Source organism: Staurois parvus, unplaced genomic scaffold (genome assembly GCF_062004578.1).
Source record: "Staurois parvus isolate SC_StPar_1 unplaced genomic scaffold, SC_StPar_1.0 ptg001011l, whole genome shotgun sequence".
Lineage (NCBI taxonomy): Eukaryota > Metazoa > Chordata > Amphibia > Anura > Ranidae > Staurois > Staurois parvus.
In genome coordinates this window covers 65,669-87,419 of record NW_028318807.1, presented here as the reverse complement: position 1 = coordinate 87,419, position 21,751 = coordinate 65,669, and the positions used below count along the sequence as shown (strand labels likewise).

Below are 21,751 nucleotides of genomic sequence, written 5' to 3'. Positions count from 1 at the left end.
TTCATCCGTCCCTCTTCCTCACCTGCCAGGCAGGTATTTTTTTCATTGAAAAAAAGGATCAGTCTCTCCGTCCCTGTACCGATTATAGGAAACTCAACAAGATCACCATTAAAAATTGGTACCCACTCCCTCTTGTTCCTGAGTCATTTCAGAGGTTTCGGACAGCCCGAGTGTTCACCAAGCTAGATTTATGAGGAGCCTACAATTTAGTCAGATTAGGAAGGGCAATGGGTGGAAGACCAGTTTCAGAACACGCTTTTGGCACTTTGAGTACCTAGTGATGCAGTTTGGATTGTGCAACACCCCTGCGACATTCCAACACTTTGTGGATGATATCTGCAGGGAATATCTCAGTCTCTTCTTGATCGTCTACCTGGACGATATCCTGATTTTCTCCAACTCATTGGAACTCCACTGAGACCATGTTAAAAGGGTACTGACTACACTGAGGATGCATGGTCTGTATGCTAAGGCGGGAAAGTGCGAATTCGAGAAGCAGTCCATCCAGGTCCTTGGGCTCATAATCTCTACTGAAGGAATCTCTATGGATCCTCAGAAAATCTAAGCCATATTGGATTGGCTTGCACCTAGTGACAAAAAAGCGGTCCAAAGATTTGTGGGTTTTGCCAACATTTATCGGAAGTTCATCAAGGGCTTCTCAACCATTATATCCCCCATTACCCAACTCACTTGCCAGCATGCAAGTTTTCTCTGGAGCCAGGAAGCACAGACAGCCTTTGAGCAGTTAAAAAAGTAGTTCACTTCTGCTCCTGTATTACAACACCCAGAGCCAACACTTCCCTTCATCCTGGAGGTGGACGCATAGGAGGTGGCTACAGGAGCCAAGGCCCAAAAGCTCTGCTCGATCCGGTAGCTTTTTGCTCTAAGAAACTAAGCCAAGCTGAAAGGCACTACGACGTAGGCAACAGGGAACGTTTGGCGATCAAAATGGCATTCAAAGAATGGAGGTACCTTTTGGAAGGAGCTATTCACCCAATCATGATCTTCACAAATCATAATTATCTAGAATATTTAAGATCTGCCAAGCGCCTAAGATTACGGCAAGCTAGATGGACCCTATATTTCTCCAGGTTCAATTTTCACATCACCTACTGCCCAGGATCCAAGAACGGGAAGGCAGATGCTCTATCACGTATGTTCCTGGATTCAGTTTAAACTTTGCCTCCTGATACCATCCTGTCGGCCCAACATTTTTGTTGATCCAGCCCAGTCTGAAGCTTTTGAGTGAACAGGCATCTGCATGGTGCGCCGAACCTGAGCAGAACTCATTAAGAAGGCAGGACGGCTTTCTGTGGTACCAGGATAAGATCTTTGTACCCCATGAGGTAAGATCCCAAGTTTTCAAGACATTCCATGACCATCAACTGGCTGGTCACTTTGGAGCCCGAAAAAGAATGGATATGGTCCAGCAATCGTTTTGGTGGCCCAACTTAAGTCAGGACTGCAGAACTTATGTAAAATCCTGCACAGTATGTCTACATAGCAAGGGAGACAAAGCCAAGGCATGGAGGTTGCTGTGGCCCCTATCCATTCCTAATCGTCCCTGGGAACAATGGACTTTATTGTAGACTTGCCATCTTCTGAGGGGTTTACTACCATCCTAGTAGTGATATATTGGCTATCCAAGATGACCCATTTTCTGCCAATGATAGGAACTCCGTTGGCGCTTGAGACAGCACGTCTTTATTAAGGAAATCGTTAAGCTACACGAACTGCCCAGCAATATCGTGTCAGACCGAGGGGTTCAATTTACCTCCAGGTTCTGGAGAGCCTTATGTAAAACCCTGAAAGTTGAACTCTGCCTATCATTGGCCTACCACCCTCAAAGTAATGGGCAAACTGAACAAACTAACTAAACGTTGGAACAATATCTACAATGTTTCTCCGCCTTTTCCCAGGATGACTGGACATCTCTATTACCATTAGCATAATTTGCATACAATAATTCCGTCCATTCCACTACGAATCAGTCGCAATTTTGGGCCAATTACGGGTTCCACCCTTCTTGCCTGCCGGATACCATACTCAAAACCTCGGTACCTGCAGTTCAGGACAGGATCAGCAGGATACAGGACAACTATTGAGCTCTCCAGGAATCCATACAAAGATTGCAAACTGACTACAAAAGATACTATGACAAGAAACGGAGGGGAAATCCTTCTCTGAAGGTTGGAGACTAGATTGAAGATTGGTTATCAACAGCCAACCTAAAACTTCCTTGCCCATCGCGGAAGTTGGGACCAAGATACATTGGGCCCTTTCAGATCAAACGAGTAATCAATCCAGTGGCATATGAGCTATCTCTTCCCGAATCATATGGGATTCACCCAGTCTTCCATGTTTTTATGCTCAAGCCGGCAGTTCATGATCCATTTCTGGGAAGAGTGGAACCTCCTCCACCGCCAATAACAGTTGGGGAGGATGCAAAATACGAGATAGAATCAATCCTGGACTGCAAGAAGTGAGGAAGGCAGATCCGGTACTTGATCACATGGAAGGGGTAACTCCTGAAGAAGGCTCCTGGGAACCAAAGACAACATACATGCCCCAAGACTTCTCCAGGAGTTCTACTCCAAATATCCAGACAAGATGGCCCAAATAGGCATCCGGAGGCTGCCCTTTAGGGGGGGGCACTGTCAGGGCTCTGTCCTTGGCAGAGGTGTTAGGTGACCTGACACCCCTGCCAGTACCTTGCATGGCCGCAGAAGTTAACATCGTCTCAAATTTGGCAGCAAACAGACTTTATAAGGAAGCCCTGCACTACTCTCTGGCTCCCCAGTATCTTGTTCCTGTACTACTGTGATCTGTGATTTTGTCAGGGATCCCGGCCGCTCAGCGTCGCGCGCATGCGCAGATCGCCGACTCTTCCTGGCCGGCGAATACAGAGATCGCGGCGGCGGCCGCGCATGCGCAGTAGCAATCGCGGCCGCACCAATGGAAATTCAGGGCGCCCTATTTAAATCTGCCCTGTGCATTTCCAAAGTGCCGCAAGGTCTTGTTCCTGTTCCTGTGTTCCTGCTAGTACGTTTCCTTGTTGCCAAACTCTGCCTGTTCTGATTACGCTGACCCTCTCCTGCTCTGACCCCGGCTCGTTCCTGACCATCCCTCTGCCTGACCCTCTGTACCACGCTGCCCGCTACCTGCTGAACCTGGCTTGTGACCCCGACCATTCTCCGCTTGCTCCCTCTGTACCACGCTGCCCGCACGATACCGACCCGGCTAGTCTGACCTCGCTCACTCCTAGCAGTCGTCCATCCATCCCGCTCGGATCGGGATCTGTCATCCCATCCATCCCACTCGGATCAGGGTCGGTCATCCCCTTCACAGCAGACTCATCCCGGGCACATACCCTCAGCGGGACCCCTCTGCCACCGCCGGGGGTGCCCAGGGACGCGACCTGGTTCCAGTCTTGCACCAAGTCCATCCCCACCATCAGGGGCTCTGGTGAAAAGGCAGACTGGGACTTAGACTCCGCGTCCTGGGAAACCCCGTGCCGTGGACCACTAGAGATCCCGTTGGGCGGAGCCTGACAGTACCTTGCGGCCATGACTGAGTCTGGAAGGGGAACTCTCCCCCTGGATGATCTGTGCCAACACATTGCCACCCTCACAGAGGGGGTTAGGCTCCTCCAGGAGGGCTATACAGAATTAGGTGACCGTATGCAGATCTTAGCCACCCCTACCGGGCAGGCTAAAGAGCGCCCTGGGGAAACACTAGTTCTGACATCTGCACCGGAGCCCCGAGTTCCCTTACCGGAACATTTTTTCGGGGATCGAGGTAGATTCAGGAGGTTTCGTATTTCCTGCCAGTTATACTTCGACCTCCAGCCTCGAACGTTCTCATCAGAAACCATAAGGGTCGGGTTCATTATTTCTTTATTACAAGAGGAACCCCAAGCCTGGGCCCACCGACTACTAGAGAACCGAGACCCTCAGTTAGGTTCAGTAACAGCATTTTTTAAAGCAATGGCGCTCTTATATGACGACCCAGATACGGCTGCGACGGCCGAAATGTCCCTACGTACCCTAAGGCAAGGTAATCGGGCAGTGGAGGAATACGCCGCCGAATTCAGGCGTTGGGGTGGTGACACCAAATGGAATGAGGCGGCCCTGTCTCACCAATTTCGCATGGGGTTAACCGAACCACTGAAGGATGAGCTGGCCCGAGTTGACATGCCCGAAACTCTTGAGGGCCTAATAACCTTATCTATCCAGATTGACCGCCGGTTGCGGGAACGTAGGAGGGAAAGGTCCAGCCAAGAGCAGAGATCAGCCAGGCGACTTCCAGTCCAGACCAAGTCTCCACGGGTCAACCGGAACCAGGAATTCACGGATACGTCAAATCTCAGGTCAGCAGGAGGGGTTCGGTCTCCACTAACGTCTGAGGAGCGCCAGAGGCGTCAGGTAAACCGGCTTTGTTTTTATTGTGGGGAGGCGGGCCATATAGTACATACCTGCCCTGCCAAGAGGAGGAGGTTTCCTGTGTTATTTTCCACAGTTACTCCTAAGGATAGGAACAACACCAGTTATCTAGCAGTATCTATCTCCCTGCAGCTGCCAGGGAGAACTGTGGTAACTACCGCAATTATAGACTCTGGAGCATGTAGTTGCTTCATAGATCTGGATTTCGCAGCTCAGCAGCAGATTCCTTTACAGTCAAAGGAGACGGGGTTAAATATCTTCTTAGCTGACGGGTCCCAAATTAGGTCAGGGGTAGTGGACCGTGAAACTCCACCTATTTTTACTACCGTGGCCAACCATCACCAGGAGCTTCTCCGCCTGGATGCCATTGCATCCCCCCTGTTTCCGGTGATCTTGGGCCTCCCTTGGTTACAAGCCCATGACCCGCAGATTAATTGGAAGTCTGGCTCAGTTCACTTCACGTCATCCTATTGCCAGCAGCATTGCCTCCCTAGTGCGTCTCCAGCACCGCAGGCTTTGCTCTGTCTGGATATGGAGGCAGAATTGGCTCAAGCCATTCCTTTAGCCTACCATAGTTATTTAGATGTATTCAGTAAGCGGGGGGCAGAGGTCCTGCCCCCGCACCGAACATATGACTGCCCGATCGATTTGCTCCCAGGCTCGGAGATACCTTTTGGGCGAATATTTCCGTTAACTGAACGGGAATTAGGGGTTCTAAAGGAGTATATTGACGAGAGTCTCCGCAAGGGGTTTATTCGGCCCTCCACTTCGCCAGCTGGGGCTGGTATCTTTTTTGTGGAAAAAAAAGACAAATCCCTACGACCCTGTGTAGACTACCGAGACCTGAACAAAGTAACTGTCAAGAATCGTTACCCGCTACCTCTAGTCCCTGAGCTCTTTCAGAGATTAAAGTCAGCTTCTATCTTTACTAAACTGGACCTGAGGGGAGCATACAATCTAGTCCGCATCAGAGAGGGGGATGAGTGGAAAACAGCATTCCGCACTAGATTCGGGCATTTTGAATACTTGGTCATGCCCTTCGGCCTATGCAACGCGCCCGCCACTTTCCAACACTTCATTAATGATGTATTTAGGGACTATCTGGACATCTTTGTTGTCGTATACCTAGACGACATCTTGATCTTTTCCCCATCCTTAGAGGTCCATAGGGGGCATGTGAGGTACGTTTTGGAACGACTCCGCCAACATGGTCTATATGCTAAGGCAGACAAGTGCTGCTTTGAGCAGCATAGCATTTCCTTTTTGGGTCTGACCATTTCCACTACAGGTATAGCCATGGATCCCCAAAAGGTGTCAGCTATCTTAGATTGGCCCATACCCACTGACAAGAAGGCGGTCCAACGGTTCATAGGCTTCGCAAACTTCTATAGAAAGTTCATTAAGAACTTTTCAGGCTTAGTTTCCCCGATTACTCAGTTAACCAGACAGGGGGTCTGTTTCCAGTGGACACCAGAAGCGCAGGAAGCGTTTACCACTTTAAAGAGGTTATTCACTGAGGCCCCTATCCTGAGCCATCCTGACTCATCTATGCCCTATATCCTGGAGGTGGATGCGTCTGAAAACGCAGTGGGGGCGATTTTGTCGCAGAGGAAGGGCATTAAAGAGCTCATGCACCCGGTGGCCTTTTTCTCTAGAAAAATGACTTCCGCAGAAAGGAATTACGATATTGGGGACCGGGAGCTTCTAGCAATCAAGGTGGCACTAGAGGAATGGAGGTATTTATTAGAAGGGGCGGTACACCCAATATTGATATTCACAGATCACAAAAACCTGGAATATTTGAGGACAGCAAAGCGCTTGAGACCACGTCAGGCTAGGTGGGCACTTTTTTTTTCGCGATTTGCTTTTCACATTACCTATAGACCAGGATCAAAGAATACTAAGCCCGACGCGCTTTCCCGTATGTTCGGGGACCCTGAAGAGGCGTCCCGACCCGACACAATCTTGTCCTCAGGGAACTTTTTGATCCTACAATCTGAGCTCCGCTCCAGACTGCAGACTGCATCCATAGGCATGCCAGGCACACCCGGTATTTCCTTAGTGAATCGGGAGGGGCTTCTTTGGAAAGAAGGCCAGATTGTAGTTCCCGAGGAGACCCGTACCTTGGTACTTGGATACTGCCACGACCACCCGTTAGCGGGACATTTTGGAATACGCAAGACCCTGGAACTATTGCAACGCACCTTTTGGTGGCCCACTATGGCCAGGGATTGCGAGAAATATGTTAAGACTTGCACTGTGTGCCAGAGGAATAAAACTACCAGAAACAAGGCCTGGGGCCTATTACGCCCACTACCAATACCTGACAGACCTTGGAGCATGATCTCCGTTGACTTTATTGTAGAGCTTCCACCCTCCCAGGAACACACAGCAATCTTTGTGATTGTAGACCGGTTATCCAAGATGGCTCATTTTGTACCCTTAAAGGACACACCGACAGCCCATGAGACCGCACAGGTTTTTATCAGGGAGGTGGTAAGACTCCACGGAATCCCCAAGGATATTGTGTCAGATAGGGGGGTTCAGTTTACGTCTAGATTTTGGAAAGCTCTATGTGAGACGCTTGGGATTAAACTGTCATTGTCCTCTGCATATCACCCACAAACAAACGGCCAGACAGAACGAACGAATCAGACACTTGAACAGTACCTCAGATGCTACACTACCTTCCTCCAAGACGACTGGTTGACCCTCCTGCCGCTAGCGGAGTTCGCCTATAATAACGCAAGTCATTCTGCTACAGGTCAGGCTCCTTTTTTCACAAATTATGGGTTCCACCCCACTTTTCTGCCGGATTTGATTCCGGAAGTCACGGTTCCGGCCACGCAGGACATGCTGAGCTTTTTATCCTCTAATAGCAAATTGCTCCAAGAGGCGATGGCAAAGGCCCAGGAGAGCAATAAGAGGGCTTTGATAAAAAGAGAAGAGGGGAGTTGAGTTTGCGGCCGGAGGACCAGGTTTGGTTGTCCACCACAAATTTAAAGATGTCCTGCCCATCGAAGAAATTGGCTCCCAAATTCCTGGGTCCATTTCGGGTCAAACGCAGGATCAATGAGGTAGCATACGAGCTCGCTCTGCCTGAATCTATGAAGATTCATCCGGTCTTCCACGTATCCCTACTGAAACCAGCAACTCCAGACCCCTTCCCAGACCGAAGGTCTAAACCACCGGAGGCAGTAAACGTGGATGGGGAGGAGGAATTTGAAGTTGAGGCTATCCTGGATTGTAGGAAAAGGGGAGGCCAGACTCAGTTTCTGGTGAAATGGAAAGGGTATGGGGCGGAAGAAAATTTGTGGGAGCCGGCCCAAAATGTGCACGCCCCAAGACTTGTGCAGAGATTTTTTCGGAACCAGGCATTAGGAAGGGGTCGGTTGGGCATCCGGAGGCTGCCCGTAGGAGGGGGGCAATGTCAGGGATCCCGGCCGCTCAGCGTCGCGCGCATGCGCAGATCGCCGACTCTTCCTGGCCGGCGAATACAGAGATCGCGGCGGCGGCCGCGCATGCGCAGTAGCGATCGCGGCCGCGCCAATGGAAACTCAAGGCGCCCTATTTAAATCTGCCCTGTGCATTTCCAAAGTGCCGCAAGGTCTTGTTCCTGTTCCTGTGTTCCTGCTAGTACGTTTCCTTGTTGCCAAACTCTGCCTGTTCTGATTACGCTGACCCTCTCCTGCTCTGACCCCGGCTCGTTCCTGACCATCCCTCTGACCGACTCTCTGTACCACGCTGCCCGCTACCTGCTGAACCTGGCTTGTGACCCCGACCATTCTCCGCTTGCTCCCTCTGTACCACGCTGCCCGCACGGTACCGACCCGGCTAGTCTGACCTCGCTCACTCCTAGCAGTCGTCCATCCATCCCGCTCGGATCGGGATCTGTCATCCCATCCATCCCGCTCGGATCAGGGTCTGTCATCCCCTTCACAGCAGACTCATCCCGGGCACATACCCTCAGCGGGACCCCTCTGCCACCGCCGGGGGTGCCCAGGGACGCGACCTGGTTCCAGTCTTGCACCAAGTCCATCCCCACCATCAGGGGCTCTGGTGAAAAGGCAGACTGGGACTTAGACTCCGCGTCCTGGGAAACCCCGTGCCGTGGACCACTAGAGATCCCGCTGGGCGGAGCCTGACACACTTGTTACTTGGGAAGCAGGTTTTTGCTCACTGGAGTGTCAGGTTAGTGCTTGACTATTGTGTCATATTCTTTGTTTATTGTCCTTTCTTAATTGGAAAAACACTTTAATGTATTCCTATGTAGACCAACTCAGCTGTCAGGTCTAAGTGTGAAGATTAAGCCCCTATCTGCCTGATGTGTTGTTTAGTGTGAATGTTTTATTTCTTTGGGGGGGCATCCTAAACACAGGATGAGGCCAACCAATGGAGACAAGTAAGGGGGAGGGGAAGCCTTCTACATACATTACATGTGCATATATTTAAGCAGTTTAGAAACTGACCTTCAGGGACGCTGGCCTCTGCATCCAGAGGGGGCTGGAGCTCCCCCATAGCACCCCGGGCATTCTGAGGTACAAATACGTGAAGAGTAAAAAAAAGACACAGTAAAGATGCGAGCCCTGACATTCAAGAAACACATGGATGTTAAACAGTCACATAGTACAGGCCCCGGTAGTAAGTCCTAGCCCTAACCAACATAGCAAAGTCCTCTTTCAGTTTGGGCTACTAAACTAGATGACCAGAACCAGAAGGGCTTAAGGCCAATTTCATATGGCCACTTGTTGGCACCCACACTGCAGCAAGCTGCTCATATCCTACAATGCTGACATAGTCTCTGGCTGTCCATTGATGATCATCATGTGAAGTGAAAAAATGCTGCGCTACATGAAACAATGGCACAATCCTTATATAACCAAAAAACAAAGTGAAAAAAAAAATATATATTAGAATAAAAAATAGTAGAAAAACTATTAATATTGAAATAAAAAAAATAAAATAATTTATATAAACAAAAATCACACAAAAAATAAAAAATAGTTTTAAGCATGAATCAAACAAGTCATTCAAAAAATCAAGTTCAATCAATAAAGTGCTCATTCAGTGAACCTTCCTTTGGATAACAAAAAATATGTGCATCTGTCATCAATTCCCGTGCAGAGACATCCTCCGCCATGTATCTGCTCACCATCCTCCACCATGTATCTGCTCACCGTCCTCCACCATATATCTGCTCACCATCCTCCACCATGTATCTGCTCACCATCCTCCACCATGTATCTGCTCACCATCCTCCACCATGTATCTGCTCACCATCCTCCACCATATTTCTGCTCACCATCCTCCACCATGTATCTGCTCACCATCCTCCACTATGTATCTGCTCACCATCCTCCACCATGTATCTGCTCACCATCCTCCACCATGTATCTGCTCACCATCCTCCACCATGTATCTGCTCACCATCCTCCACCATGTATCTGCTCACCATCCTCCACCATATATCCGCTCACCATCCTCCACCATGTATCTGCTCACCGTCCTCCACTGTATATCTGCTCACCATCCTCCACCATGTATCTGCTCACCATCCTCCACCATGTATCTGCTCACCATCCTCCACCATGTATCTGCTCACCATCCTCCACCATGTATCTGCTCACCATCCTCCACCATATATCTGCTCACCATCCTCCACCATATATCTGCTCACCATCCTCCACCATATATCTGCTCACCTCACGCAGTGTGATTATACAATGTTACGGTCTAACTGCACTTTTGGTCCCATATGGACTCAGAAGATCAGCTTGCTGAATGAAGACTCCAAAGTAATCTCCCTCCTGATAAGCGTCTTTGTATCAGCCGTATTCCTCGTTAATAAGAACTCCACATGGTGCTTTATCCTTTTATACTTTTATTCATCAATTACACATAAGAAATGCTCTCACGTTCCGGAGGTGTATTTTGCACCATGTATGATGAACATCCAGTGATGTACTGATCAGACACAAGGTGGCAGTATCATCTCAGCAGCAGAGTCCTGCACATGCTCAGAACAGACACCATCCATCATGTGATGCAAGGCAAAGCACAGGGCCCCTTAGTGAATGCTACTGCCTGCTGTAATGTCATTCCAAGGGCCGGTTAGAGAGTACTACAACCGCTGTCCCGATGAATGGCAACATCATGACGTCATCCGCACACTCCTCCCCGATGGATGGTGTCTGTTCTGAGCATGTGTAGGACTCTGCTACTGAGATGATACTGCCACCTTGTGTTTGATCAGTACATCACTGGATGTTCATCATACATGGTGCAATATACACCTCCGGAACGTGAGAGCATTTCTTATGTGTAATTGATGAATAAAAGTATAAAAGGATAAAGCACCATGTGGAGTTCTTATTAATGAGGAATACGGCTGATACAAAGACGCTTATCAGGAGGGAGCTTACTTTGGAGTCTTCATTCAGCAAGCTGATCTTCTGAGTCCATATGGGACCAAAAGTGCAGTTTGACCGTAACATTGTATAATGTGTGGTCACATTATAGGTGAGCACATATATGGTGGAGGATGGTGAGCGGATACATGGTGGAGGATGGTGAGCAGATACGTGGCGGAGGATGGTGAGCAGATACGTGGCGGAGGATGGTGAGCAGATACGTGGTGGAGGATGGTGAGCGGATACATGGTGGAGGATGGTGAGCAGATACGTGGCGGAGGATGGTGAGCAGATACGTGGTGGAGGATGGTGAGCAGATACATGGCGGAGGGTGGTGAGCAGATACATGGCGGAGGATGGTGAGCAGATATATGGTGGAGGATGGTGAGCAGATACGTGGCGGAGGATGGTGAGCAGAAACATGGCGGAGGATGGTGAGCAGATACATGGCGGAGGGTGGTGAGCAGATACATGGTGGAGGGTGGTGAGCAGATACATGGTGGAGGGTGGTGAGCAGATACATGGTGGAGGATGGTGAGCAGATACATGGTGGAGGATGGTGAGCAGATACATGGTGGAGGATGGGGAGCAGATACATGGTGGAGGACGGTGAGCAGATACATGGTGGAGGATGGGGAGCAGATACATGGTGGAGGATGGTGAGCGGATACACGATGGAGGATGGTGAGCGGATACACGATGGAGGATGGTGAGCAGATATACGGTGGAGGATGGTGAGCAGATACATGGTGGAGGATAGTGAGCAGATACACGGTGGAGGATGGTGAGCAGATACACGGTGGAGGATGGTGAGCAGATACACGGTGGAGGACGGTGAGCAGATACACGATGGAGGATGGTGAGCAGATATACGGTGGAGGATGGTGAGCAGATACATGGTGGAGGATAGTGAGCAGATACACGGTGGAGGATGGTGAGCAGATACACGGTGGAGGATGGTGAGCAGATACACGGTGGAGGACGGTGAGCAGATACATGGTGGAGGACGGTGAGCAGATACATGGTGGAGGATGGTGAGCAGATACATGGTGGAGGATGGTGAGCAGATACATGGTGGAGGACGGTGAGCAGATACATGGTGGAGGACGGTGAGCAGATACATGGTGGAGGATGGTGAGCAGATACATGGTGGAGGATGGTGAGCAGATACATGGTGGAGGATGGGGAGCAGATACATGGTGGAGGACGGTGAGCAGATACATGGTGGAGGATGGGGAGCAGATACATGGTGGAGGATGGTGAGCAGATACATGGTGGAGGATGGTGAGCAGATACATGGTGGAGGATGGGGAGCAGATACATGGTGGAGGATGGTGAGCAGATACATGGTGGAGGATGGTGAGCAGATACATGGTGGAGGATGGTGAGCAGATACATGGTGGAGGATGGTGAGCAGATACATGGTGGAGGATGGGGAGCAGATACATGGTGGAGGATGGTGAGCAGATACATGGTGGAGGATGGTGAGCAGATATACGGTGGAGGATGGTGAGCAGATACATGGTGGAGGATGGGGAGCAGATACATGGTGGAGGATGGTGAGCAGATATATGGTGGAGGATGTCTCTGAACAGGAATTCATGACAGATGCACATATTTTTCATTATCCAAAGGAAGGTTCACTGAATGAACACTTTATTGATTGAACTTGATTTTTTGAATGACTTTTGTTTGATTTATACTTAAAAATATTCTTTATTTTTTGTGTGTTTTTTGTTTTTTATATATATATATTTTTTTTTTAATTTCAATATTAATATTTTTTCTATTATTTTATCTTCTAATATATATTTTTTTATTTTTTCACTTTGTTTTTTGGTTATATAAGGATTGTGCCATTGTTTCATGTAGCGCAGCATTTTTTCACTTCACATTATGAATGTATAATATGCCGCACTGAGACATGGGTTGTGTGCACCAGCGGCTACAGTATTTAATTGTAATTTTTGTTGTTTTCATTTCACCATAGTTAGTGCTAGAGTTACTCAATTTATTTTAGATACCACTGCTCATGAGATTGGTCTCTTTCAGTTGGGTTTTGGGGGTGGTAAAAATGGACAGCTGAGCCACAGTGTTTCTGCCCTCGAACTGTAAAATAACAGCCAGATGGGGCTATTAACAGGCCGTGTCTGCAGCATTATTACCTCGGGGTGCAGAGTCTGACAAGCAGCACCTCTTGTCAAGCTCCCCCACTGGGCCCAATGGGGCCACACCACCAATACGTACAATGTGCACAATTACAATGTGGTAGTGTGTCATTGTAGGGTGAAATCAGGTGGTGGGGGTGGTAATAACATGTCCTCATTCCCTGTCAGATGTCCTCTGAAAAGTCCTGTGACTGGAAAGAGAGAGCCTAAGATGGGTACAGGGGGGATTTCTGGGGGTCCTGGCCTGGAATGAAGGACAGGTGAACATCTCTCGGGTTTGCAGAGTGGAGGCGCTAACACAGGAAGGACTTGGCTGGGTAGCAGAGTGGAGGCGCTAACACAGGAAGGACTCGGCTGGACAGCAGAGTGGAGGCGCTAACACAGGAAGGACTCGGCTGGGTAGCAGAGTGGAGGCGCTAACACAGGAAGGACTCGGCTGGGTAGCAGAGTGGAGGCGCTAACACAGGAAGGACTTGGCTGGGTAGCAGAGTGGAGGCGCTAACACAGGAAGGACTTGGCCGGGTAGCAGAGTGGAGGCGCTAACACAGGAAGGACTTGGCTGGGTAGCAGAGTGGAGGCGCTAACACAGGAAGGACGTGGCTGGGTAGCAGAGTGGAGGCGCTAACACAGGAAGGACTCGGCTGGATAGCAGAGTGGAGGCGCTAACACAGGAAGGACTCGGCTGGGTAGCAGAGTGGAGGCGCTAACACAGGAAGGACGTGGCTGGGCAGCAGAGTGGAGGCGCTAACACAGGAAGGACTCGGCTGGATAGCAGAGTGGAGGCGCTAACACAGGAAGGACTCGGCTGGGTAGCAGAGTGGAGGCGCTAACACAGGAAGGACTTGGCTGGGTAGCAGAGTGGAGGCGCTAACACAGGAAGGACTTGGCTGGGTAGCAGAGTGGAGGCGCTAACACAGGAAGGACTTGGCTGGGTAGCAGAGTGGAGGCGCTAACACAGGAAGGACTCGGCTGGGTAGCAGAGTGGAGGCGCTAACACAGGAAGGACTTGGCCGGGTAGCAGAGTGGAGGCGCTAACACAGGAAGGACTTGGCTGAGTAGCAGAGTGGAGGCGCTAACACAGGAAGGACTCGGCTGGGTAAACATATACAGTAAATGGTTCCTCTGCTGATTCACAATTGTGTAAATATGGTGATAAGGTGGGTAAGCAAAGGGTCTCCAACCAACTCATGTAGCCTCCCTAAAGGATACTTCTGCTACCCTTGTCTCCTCCTCAGAAGAAACCAATAAAATACTGGAAGATATTTGTGCCACTCTATATCTAGATCCAAGACCTTGAGGTGACCACAAAATTCTTAGACTCACTTCATTTACTCACTATTGGCCCCTCCCACCTGCAATCTGTAAATGCCCCTATTTTATTAAAGGAAGAGTCTGAGGTGATTAAAGGCTTACCTAGTGGGAAATCACCTGGTCCTGATGGCTACACACCAGCATTGTATAAGATGATGGACTCTCTTCATCCCTCAGCTACTGACAGTATATAACGAGGTTTGGGAGGGGGGCCCATACCTTCCAATGGGTCACCAAGACTATATAAAACTGATTTCTAATAAGGGCAAGGACCCAATTGAACTGGAGGCATACCGACTCATATCCCTCTTAAATGTGAACACTAAAATACTCTCTGAAATAGTAGCATCCCTCTTGGCTGCAATATTACCCTCCCTTATCCATACTGCCCAGGCTGGCTTTATTAATGGTAGACCAGTGGCTTCCAACATTCAGAAAGTTATTGCAGAGCTGGAACAAGGCAAGGTACACCCGTCTGAGGATCGAGCTATTATTACATTGGATGCTGAGAAAGCCTTGGATAATGTCAGCTATCATTGGCTTGCTCTGGTTCTTCTGATGGGCTTTTCAGCAGTATGGATTCTGCACCTTCACCCAGGGTGGTAGCTGCTGGTCTCATATCAGGTGAAATATTGCTGCACGAAGGGTACTCACCAGGGTTGCCCCCCTTTTCACCTCTTCTTTTCAACCTTGCCCTGGAACCTTTCTCCCGTTACCTTTCCTCCAGAGCCCCAATACATGGGATTCAGACAGGTCAAGAAGAACTCTGTGAAGCTCCATTTGCCAACGATATTTTTTATGGCAGATCCTGTGGCAGATATTCACATTCTCCATCAGGTCTTCACAAGCTGCCTACAGTGCTCTGGCCTTCCAATCAATTCTGCTAAGAGTGGAATACTTTCCTTATCTCGAACCAACACCCCTCCCTGGGCCCAGCAGTCTCTCTTCACGTAGCAAATGTTCAGATCACATATTCAGGCATTACAATAGGGAAGGAGCCATCCTCGGTCTATCATTGCTACCCTCCACTGATATCTAAAATAGGAAATGAGATGGAAACATGGATGTACCTTCTCCTATCGCTTTTTGGGGGATGCCACCTGTTCAAAATGGTGAGCTTTGCTCTCCTATTATACCCTCTTCAAACAATTTGGTTCCTGCTTAAACAGGGGGAGCAAAAAAAAAAAAAGGGTGGAGCAAACTTTCCCAATATTCGATTGTATCACCTTGCCTGTTTATTGTGTATAGGGACAGATTGGATACTTCAGGCTTCCTCATACAGTAATTATGATTTGGAGTTGGCAGTGGGGCAACCATATGACTTAGCTGCACTCCTGCATTGCAAAATACAATTGTTCCCCACAAGTATTCAACACAACCTTCTGATACGGGATCTGATTCTTACATGGAGGGACATACAGAGCAAACTGGGCCTGTCACCCCATGTCTCCCAATATTTGTCCATACGAGGCATTACAATGTTTCCACAAGCTGTTCAATATGAGGCTTTCAACATTTGGAGTTCTAAGGGGCTCTCCTGCGTTGCCTCCCTGTATGACACATATTTGAACTATCAAGAACTTTGAAATCTTTCCCAACCCTTGCATCAACTTATGCCCTGCCAAGCCATCCCTCTCTCTACTACCTACACCTCTCAGGTTGTATAAACTCGTGCTGCCCAGCCAAGCAACAATGTTTTCAAACTTCCATATCAGATTGCTTCCTACAGGAATGGAAATACTCCATATCTGACATCTATCGACCTTTACACTCTCTCTTTACTAAACCTCTACATCCCACATCTGTGAAATCTTGGAGCAAGGTCATACCGGGAGAGAACCTGGTGGGCAACATACTGGAAGGATAGAACAAAGTGCAAAGGCTTGTGGTGAATGAATCCTGGAGAGTCTCAATGTAAGCTCTTCCATGGGGCCTTTATCCCATTTCTATCCACCAAGAACTCTCCACAAATCCACTATATAGTGAGCACCGCCCTCTCTCTTCCACCGATTTCAGGAATGGCCCCCCTGCATCTCAACCTTTTGGGAACAAGTGTTAGCCTACATCTCAGGAGTTTGTGGCTGCTCACTCCCCATGGACCCAGTTCTTCTACAACTCTCCATTCAGCTCAGAAAGCCCACATCCACAAATCCTGCAGGAGCTTGCAGAGGATATTATTATGTTTACTGGTGGCCCACAGGGCTATTCCTAAGAAATGGACTATCACCTTGTCCCCACCATCACAGACACTAAAAAGATCTACGACTTCTGATTTACAGAGAGAAGGTAGACATGGAGCTCAACAACCAAGCCTCAGTCAAACATTTCCATAATAGATGGGACACTTTTATTGCAGCAACACTTACATCCTTGGAGCAATCCTCTATGTTGTCTTCTTTTACTTCTATGGATGGGTTGGTCAAGGTGGTTACATTGTAGAGATCAGACAGCCGTGTATGGAACACGCATTGAGGACACGCATACATAACAGGTGTTACTTGCTCCCCATCTGGCCGTGTATATCTTGGTTTTCTGGTTCATGACGTTGTCATTCTTTGGCTCTCCTGATGTGTCTGTGCGCACTCATGGCCGAACCTTACTTCCTTGGCTTTATCATGACATCTAGGAACATTATGACATTCTGCTCCTCTCACTTATTGGAGTTGGGAACAAAGTCTCAGGAGAGTCCATCCATGTTTTCTGATCAGGTATCACACCCGGTCACACCTCCAGGTCAGTTCCTGCCAGAAGATTCCTTCCTCTTTCTTTATTGGAGAGATTATAATTATTTCATTGGTTACTGTGATTTATCTTTTATTCAGAAGTCATGGCAAGAAGTATGAGCTACTCGTCTCCTCTTTCACCCCAGACATATTGCTTCTTTGTATATCTCTTTAGAAAACTCAGTAAAGAATGTTATAAAAATGTACTCAGCCAATGAAAGGTAATGACTCCATTTTTATTCTTCTCCTGCTATCAATAGCCAACCCGGTCCCACACTTCATCCATGTCTTTGGGGGCCTCTCATCTCCTTATCAACTGTTTCTTCCATGATGAAGATCAGCCATGGAGTATATCTGAGGTGTATATCAGGGTGTGCTTCTTCCCCACGAGAGCTGGGATGTCCAGCAACATTCATCTAGAAGACATTTCCCGCACCCAAGGAACTAATACACCTCCAGGGTTGTGTGGGACCCCTGATGTACAGGAAGACAGGACTTCAAAGAGGAACATTTCCCTCACTCAGGACATGAAAGTGGCTTCTCCCCTGTGTGAGTTCTCTGATGTCTGGAAAGATCGGATTTCTGCAAAAAACATTTCCCGCACTCAGGACAGGAATAGGGTTTCTGCCCCGTGTGCAATCTCTGATGTGTGTAAAGATGGGAAATCTGTGAAAAACATTTTCCACACTCAGAACAGGAATATGGCTTCTCCCCCGTGTGAGATCTCTGATGTATGTAAAGATGGGACTTCTCTGAAAAACATTTCCCACACTCAGGACAAGAATGTGGCTTGTCCCCAGTATGCAATTTCTTATGTCTGTAAAGATTCGACTTATCTGAAAAACATTTCCCGCACTCAGGACAGGAATATGGCTTCTCCCCCGTGTGACGTATCTGATGTTTGTAAAGACTGGACTTGTCTGAAAAACATTTCCCACATTCAAGACAGGAATATGGCTTCTCCCCTATGTGAGATCTCTGATGTACGCAAAGATTAGACTTCTGTGTAAAACACTTCACGCACTCAGGACAGGAAAATGGCTTTTCAATCATGTGAGATCTCTGATGTCTGGAAAGAATGGACTTGCTTGAAAAGCATTTCCAACACTGAGGACAGGAATATGGCCTCTCCCCCGTGTGAGATCTCTGGTGTATGTTAAGACTGGATTTTTGTGAAAAACATTCCCCACACTCAGAACAGGAATAAGGCTTTTCCCCCATGTGAGATCTTTGGTGTATTTGAAGACTGGATTTTTGTGAAAAACATTTCCCGCACTCAGAACAGGAATACGGCTTCTCCCCCGTGTGAGATCTCTGATGTGTGTAAAGTTGGGACTGCCGTGAAAAACATTTCCCGCACTCAGGACAGGAATATGGCTTCTCCCCTGTGTGAGATCTCTGATGTGTGTAAAGATGGGACTTCACTGAAAAACATTTCCCGCACTCAGGACAGGAATACGGTTTCTCCCCTGTGTGAGATCTCTGATGTGTGTAAAGATGGGACTTCACTGAAAAACATTTCCCGCACTCAAAACAGGAATACGGCTTCTCTCCTGTGTGAGATCTTTGATGCACATTAAGATGGCATTTAGCATGGAAACCCTTCCCGCACTCAGTACAGGAGAACCTCTTCCCTGTTGGAAGGCCGGCCCGGTCCCGCACAGTCTGAGGTTCCTCAGGATAGGGGGAATCTGATGGTCCATCTACACTGGGTGGTGCCGGATGGACATTGGAGGGAGCCGGGTTTTCTCCTGGACTATACTGTGTGATGTCCTCATCTTCTACTTTCCAGTCTGGAGACAAAGTGGGACAATCCTCGGAGGTTTTCCTCATCTCCCGGCCATGGACTAAAATACAAAGACAAAGAGGATTACTAGACAAAAGCTGATTGGTTCCCCCAAACCAGGACTGGCTGAGCCCCACCAGCGGTCAGAGAGTGAGGATGGGGGGGGGGGCAACCATGTCCAGCTGGTAGGAAATGGGTGTAACAAAAGAGAATCCATATTATGAGTATATATAGCAGTGGGTGGAGAGCAGAATTCAGGAGTATGTAATGTACCACATAGAGTATATATTGCAGGGGTCAGGAGTATGTAATGTACAACATAGAGTATATAGTGCAGGGGTCAGGAGTATGTAATGTACAACAGAGTATATAGTGCAGGGGTCAGGAGTATGTAATGTACAACATAGAGTATATAGTGCAGGGGTCAGGAGTATGTAATGTACAACATAGAGTATATAGTGCAGGGGTCAGGAGTATGTAATGTACAACAGAGTATATAGTGCAGGGGTCAGGAGTATGTAATGTACAACATAGAGTATATAGTGCAGGGGTCAGGAGTATGTAATGTACAACATAGAGTATATAGTGCAGGGGTCAGGAGTATGTAATGTACAACATAGAGTATATAGTGCAGGAGTCAGGAGTATGGAATGTACAACACAGAGTATATAGTGCAGGGGTCAGGAGGATGTAATGTACAACAGAGTAGATAGTGCAGGGGTCAGGAGGATGTAATGTACAACAGAGTAGATAGTGCAGGGGTCAGGAGTATGTAATGTACAACAGAGTAGATAGTGCAGGGGTCAGGAGTATGTAATGTACAACAGAGTATATAGTGCAGGGGTCAGGAGGATGTAATGTACAACATAGAGTATATAGTGCAGGGGTCAGGAGTATGTAATGTACAACATAGATTATATAGTGCAGGGGTCAGGAGGATGTAATGTACAACATAGAGTATATAGTGCAGGGGTCAGGAGTATGTAATGTACAACATAGAGTATATAGTGCAGGGGTCAGGAGGATGTAATGTACAACATAGAGTATATAGTGCAGGGGTCAGGAGTATGTAATGTACAACAGAGTATATAGTGCAGGGTCAGGAGTATGTAATGTACAACATGGAGTATATAGTGCAGGGGTCAGGAGTATGTAATGTACAATATACAGTGTAAGGGTCAGGACTCATAATATTGGTATTCAGTAATCAGTGGAATATTAAATGTTTACTGTAGACAAGTTGCAGAGATCCCACACCGCTGCCTCCCATCTCCTGAGACTGCACTCAGTGACTTGGGTCTGAGACACTACAGACATATCCCTCCACCCGGCACAGCCAGCAGATAACAGAACAAGGAACCCTGGGAGAAATGTTCTGTCAGAGATCTTACTAGACCCGGACATGGGGAAGAATACCCAAATCACATGTCCCAGGGGCCTAAGTAGAGCAATGTCTATGGTGAAAATGAACATTTTGCTGCCAGCTGAACCCCAGAACCTCCATAAATCCAGTCTAGAGACATAAATTGTGTCTGCAGCACAGAGAAGGAAGATTATCCGAGAGAAATCCAGGAATACAGGACGGGGAACACAGCTCAGGAAAGTGACCAGGGGATTACAGGCTGATATCACCCAGTCCCCGCCCTACTCTGGACCAATCAGTGAGCAGTATGGGTGGAGGAATGGATTTAGTGTTCATGACCCACCTGTGCTGATCTCTGTAGGAGTGTCCTCCTCTATAAATGTCCCCGTTATTCCATCCTCCTCCATAGACTGCTGATCATCCCTCACATACGCCTCTTCTTCTTCTGCTTTCACCTCAAATTCTATATCGATTGGATCTCCACTCTAAATCAAGAAAATGAGAGAAAATACCATCTGTAAAATATAAGGTCACATAAAAAACTACACACATTGTCTCCACAAGTCCATGTTCTAGATGCTCCATCCCACCAACCTTGTAATAGTGAGGGATGGTGTGACCTTCCTGTGTGGAATCCCGGGAATACAGAGGACGGGGACATCTCTCTGGTGGGTTCCTGGTATTAGGTGGCTCCATCATATCCTTGTGTCCTTCTGAAAACTCCTCCATCACTCCATACTCCTCATCCTCCTCTTTATACTCTTCTTTTACAATTGTATTATCCCCGAGGATTCCACTCTGAAATAAATAAATTAATTCTAACAAACAAACCTTTTTATAAATCACAACTACCAATAATTGTCAATCATCTACCTGATGATGGTGAGGGATGGTGTGACCTTCCTGTGTGGAATCCCAGGAATACAGAGGACGGGGACATCTCTCTGGTGGGTTCCTGTAGCTGGATGACTCCACCATGGTGTCCTGGTACAGATCTTTGTGTTCTTTTAGAAGCTCTGACTCCTCCATCCCCCCATCCTCATCCTCCTCCTCTTTTATCTCTTCTTTAACCTCAACTTTAGGATCTCTCAGGTTTCCACTCTGAATATATAATAAAATGCCATCAATGGTAACAATGCAGATAATGTACAGATCCTAATGATACTATCAGTGATTGTTCCTCATCTACCTGATGATGGTGAGGGATGGTGTGACCTTCCTGTGTGGAATCCCGGGAATACAGAGGACGGGGACATCTCTCTGGTGGGTTCCCATGACTGGATCCATCTGTAGGAAACACACACACTGACTGAATCCATTGTTTCTATGTGTTTATCAGATGATGGGGGATCTAGGTGGATCCTCCGTACTGCTCTCTCCTTTACAATAAAGTCTCCTCTTACCCGGTGATGTGAGGGGCGGCTGATTGTCCATCATGACGTCCTTGTAGAGATCCTTGTGTCCTTCTAAATACTCCCACTCCTCCATGGAGAAATAGACAGTGACACCCTGACACCTTATAGGAACCTGACACACACAATGATACAG

At 48.0% G+C, this 21,751-nt stretch overlaps 1 protein-coding gene across 1 annotated transcript in view; it reads right to left on the bottom strand.

Annotated features, from left to right (window-relative positions):
• LOC149441211 (uncharacterized) overlaps positions 1-20,636 on the bottom strand; it is a 29,452-nt gene extending 8,816 nt beyond the window's left edge. Inside the window, exons 1-2 of the mRNA XM_089657588.1 lie at positions 20,547-20,636; positions 17,575-18,901 (exon numbers count right to left, since the gene is read on the bottom strand). Coding sequence (XP_089513714.1) covers positions 17,575-18,901; positions 20,547-20,610 — 1,391 coding nt within the window. The 5' untranslated portion in view covers positions 20,611-20,636. The remainder of the gene's footprint in view (positions 1-17,574; positions 18,902-20,546) is intronic.
• Positions 20,637-21,751: the final 1,115 nt, after the last annotated feature.